We start from the raw sequence: 1,963 nt of genomic DNA on the forward strand, positions 1-1,963 counted from the left end.
GGGCCAGTTCTCGGGGGGGCCCCCCGGCCCAGCCGCTGCAAGCAGCCCAGGGAGGTGGCCCTGGCCAAGGAGCCATGCCAGCTCCCTGCCAAGGTGCCAGTGCAGGAGAAGAGCCCAGAGGCAGATGCTGTGTGAGCCTAAGCACTACCACCACCACCACCAGAAGTGACCACCATGACCAGCGTGACCACCTCGGCTGGGACTCGGCTCCACAAGAGTGACCATCACCACGTACTTCGTCTCCCATCCTGCTGGGCAGTCCATGGTGCCAGCCCATTGAGGACACAGCCCTGGCCACCCGTTTTCTGCCCCAAGGGGGCAGGGGCTGTCCCCCCCTAGCCCTTCTTCAGCCACAAAAGACAAGCAGAGCAGGGGCAGCCCATGGCTGCCACCACCAGGAACCATGCAGGGGTAGGGATGGGGTCTGGGTGCCCTCCCAGCCACTGACTCTGCCATCACTGCCTGGAGCCAGGCTACAAGAGGATAACGTTTCTTTATTCAGTGCCTTTAGAAAAATGGTTTCTAGGACACAACTGACAAAAAAAATATAAAGATCCACAGGCTTTGAATTGCATTAATTACACAAAATACAGTAGACTGTAAGAAATAGAGACCGTGTGACTCGCACAGCTTTTATGGTAATAATTTCCATACAATAATAAAAAGCTAGTTACAGATTTCTTTTTTTTTCTGTTGTGGGGTTTTGTTGGTTGGTTGTTGGTTTTTTTTAGCACCTTGGGTTTGCCCACACCAATTCAAACCATCTTTGCTGTGCCTTGGCCCTGAGGGCACAGTGAGAGTGGCCTGGAGAGGGGGGATGATGGTGGCTGCCTGCACTTGGTACCACACGTGCTCGTAAACACATGCCAAGGACACCCCATGGCCCTGGTCCCCACACCGACCAGGGCTCACGGAGGGGCATGGAAGGAGGGCTTGAAGGTGTGCAGAGGGGATGGGGGGGTCCTGCCCCCCCTGCCCCAAGCTCTTGAGCTGCTGGCTGGAAGAGGGGGGAGGTTAGGAGGTGAGGATGATGATGAGACTGGGTAGCGTGGGCCTTACCTGGGGAGGACGGAGGTGGGATGCTGGGGTTTCAGCTGGTGGAGACCCCGTGGCCCCAGCAGCAGGGATTTGGATCCAGCCCCAAGCTCCTTGGTGAGGACGGTGTGGGGCTGGGGGAGGCGACAGAACCCCACTCCTGCACCTCCAGGAGGGCACACCAGTGCTGACATCTCCCCGCGGAGCATCCTCCCGCCCAGCCACCCTGAAAGAGCATCTGAGCAGTGAAGTGGTTAAATATTAGGGGTTAGAAGAGAAGTGGAGCCAAGGGGAGGAGGAGGAAGGCAGCCAGCCCCTGACTGTCCTGACCCAGCTGGGATGCGAGCCCCTGCCCTTCCCAGAGCAGGGGCCATGAGGATACTCTTTGGCTTCAGGTCTTCAGGAGGAGAAGAAAACCCTGCCAGGGGGCAAGGGCAGGTGCTGGAAGGGCTGAGGACCACGGAAGCGCCGGGGGGTGCAGGCTGGCCCGACCCTTCCCCGGGAAGGCAGAGGGGAGAGGGATGGGGGTGGGGGGGCACTTTTTGGCGGCAGTCATGAAGCTGTTCTCGATGCAGAGGACGATGAAGGAGTGCTGGCAGCTGCTGGCCACCTGCTCCAGCAGCTTCCCAGAGCCCAGCGAGGACGCCTGTCCCGTCACAGCTCCATCCTCCGTCCGCCACGTCTCACAGTAGCTCTCGGGCAAGCGCCGGCCCTTGGCATCCGAGCCGTGCCAGATGCTCTTCTGCGGCCTGCAAAGGAGAAAAGTGAGGGAGCTGCTGCTGCCCCCCCAAACCCTACACGGTCTAGGACATCTCCCCTCTTTTTTTCCCCCCCAGCACTCACCAGCCCGCATCCCGCAGGACATCCCGGCCGTCGAAGGAGAGGAGGCGGGGGCCGGCGCGCATCGGGGGCCCGCTGCCCGGGAACA

At 60.3% G+C, this 1,963-nt stretch overlaps 1 protein-coding gene across 1 annotated transcript in view; it reads left to right on the forward strand.

Annotated features, from left to right (window-relative positions):
* SLC19A1 (solute carrier family 19 (folate transporter), member 1) overlaps positions 1 to 135 on the forward strand; it is a 2,574-nt gene extending 2,439 nt beyond the window's left edge. Inside the window, exon 6 of the mRNA XM_009997030.1 lies at positions 46 to 135. Coding sequence (XP_009995332.1) covers positions 46 to 135 — 90 coding nt within the window. The remainder of the gene's footprint in view (positions 1 to 45) is intronic.
* The last annotated feature ends 1,828 nt before the right edge of the window (positions 136 to 1,963 follow it).

This window comes from Chaetura pelagica, unplaced genomic scaffold, assembly GCF_000747805.2.
Source record: "Chaetura pelagica isolate M959 unplaced genomic scaffold, ChaPel_1.0 scaffold300, whole genome shotgun sequence".
NCBI lineage: Eukaryota > Metazoa > Chordata > Aves > Apodiformes > Apodidae > Chaetura > Chaetura pelagica.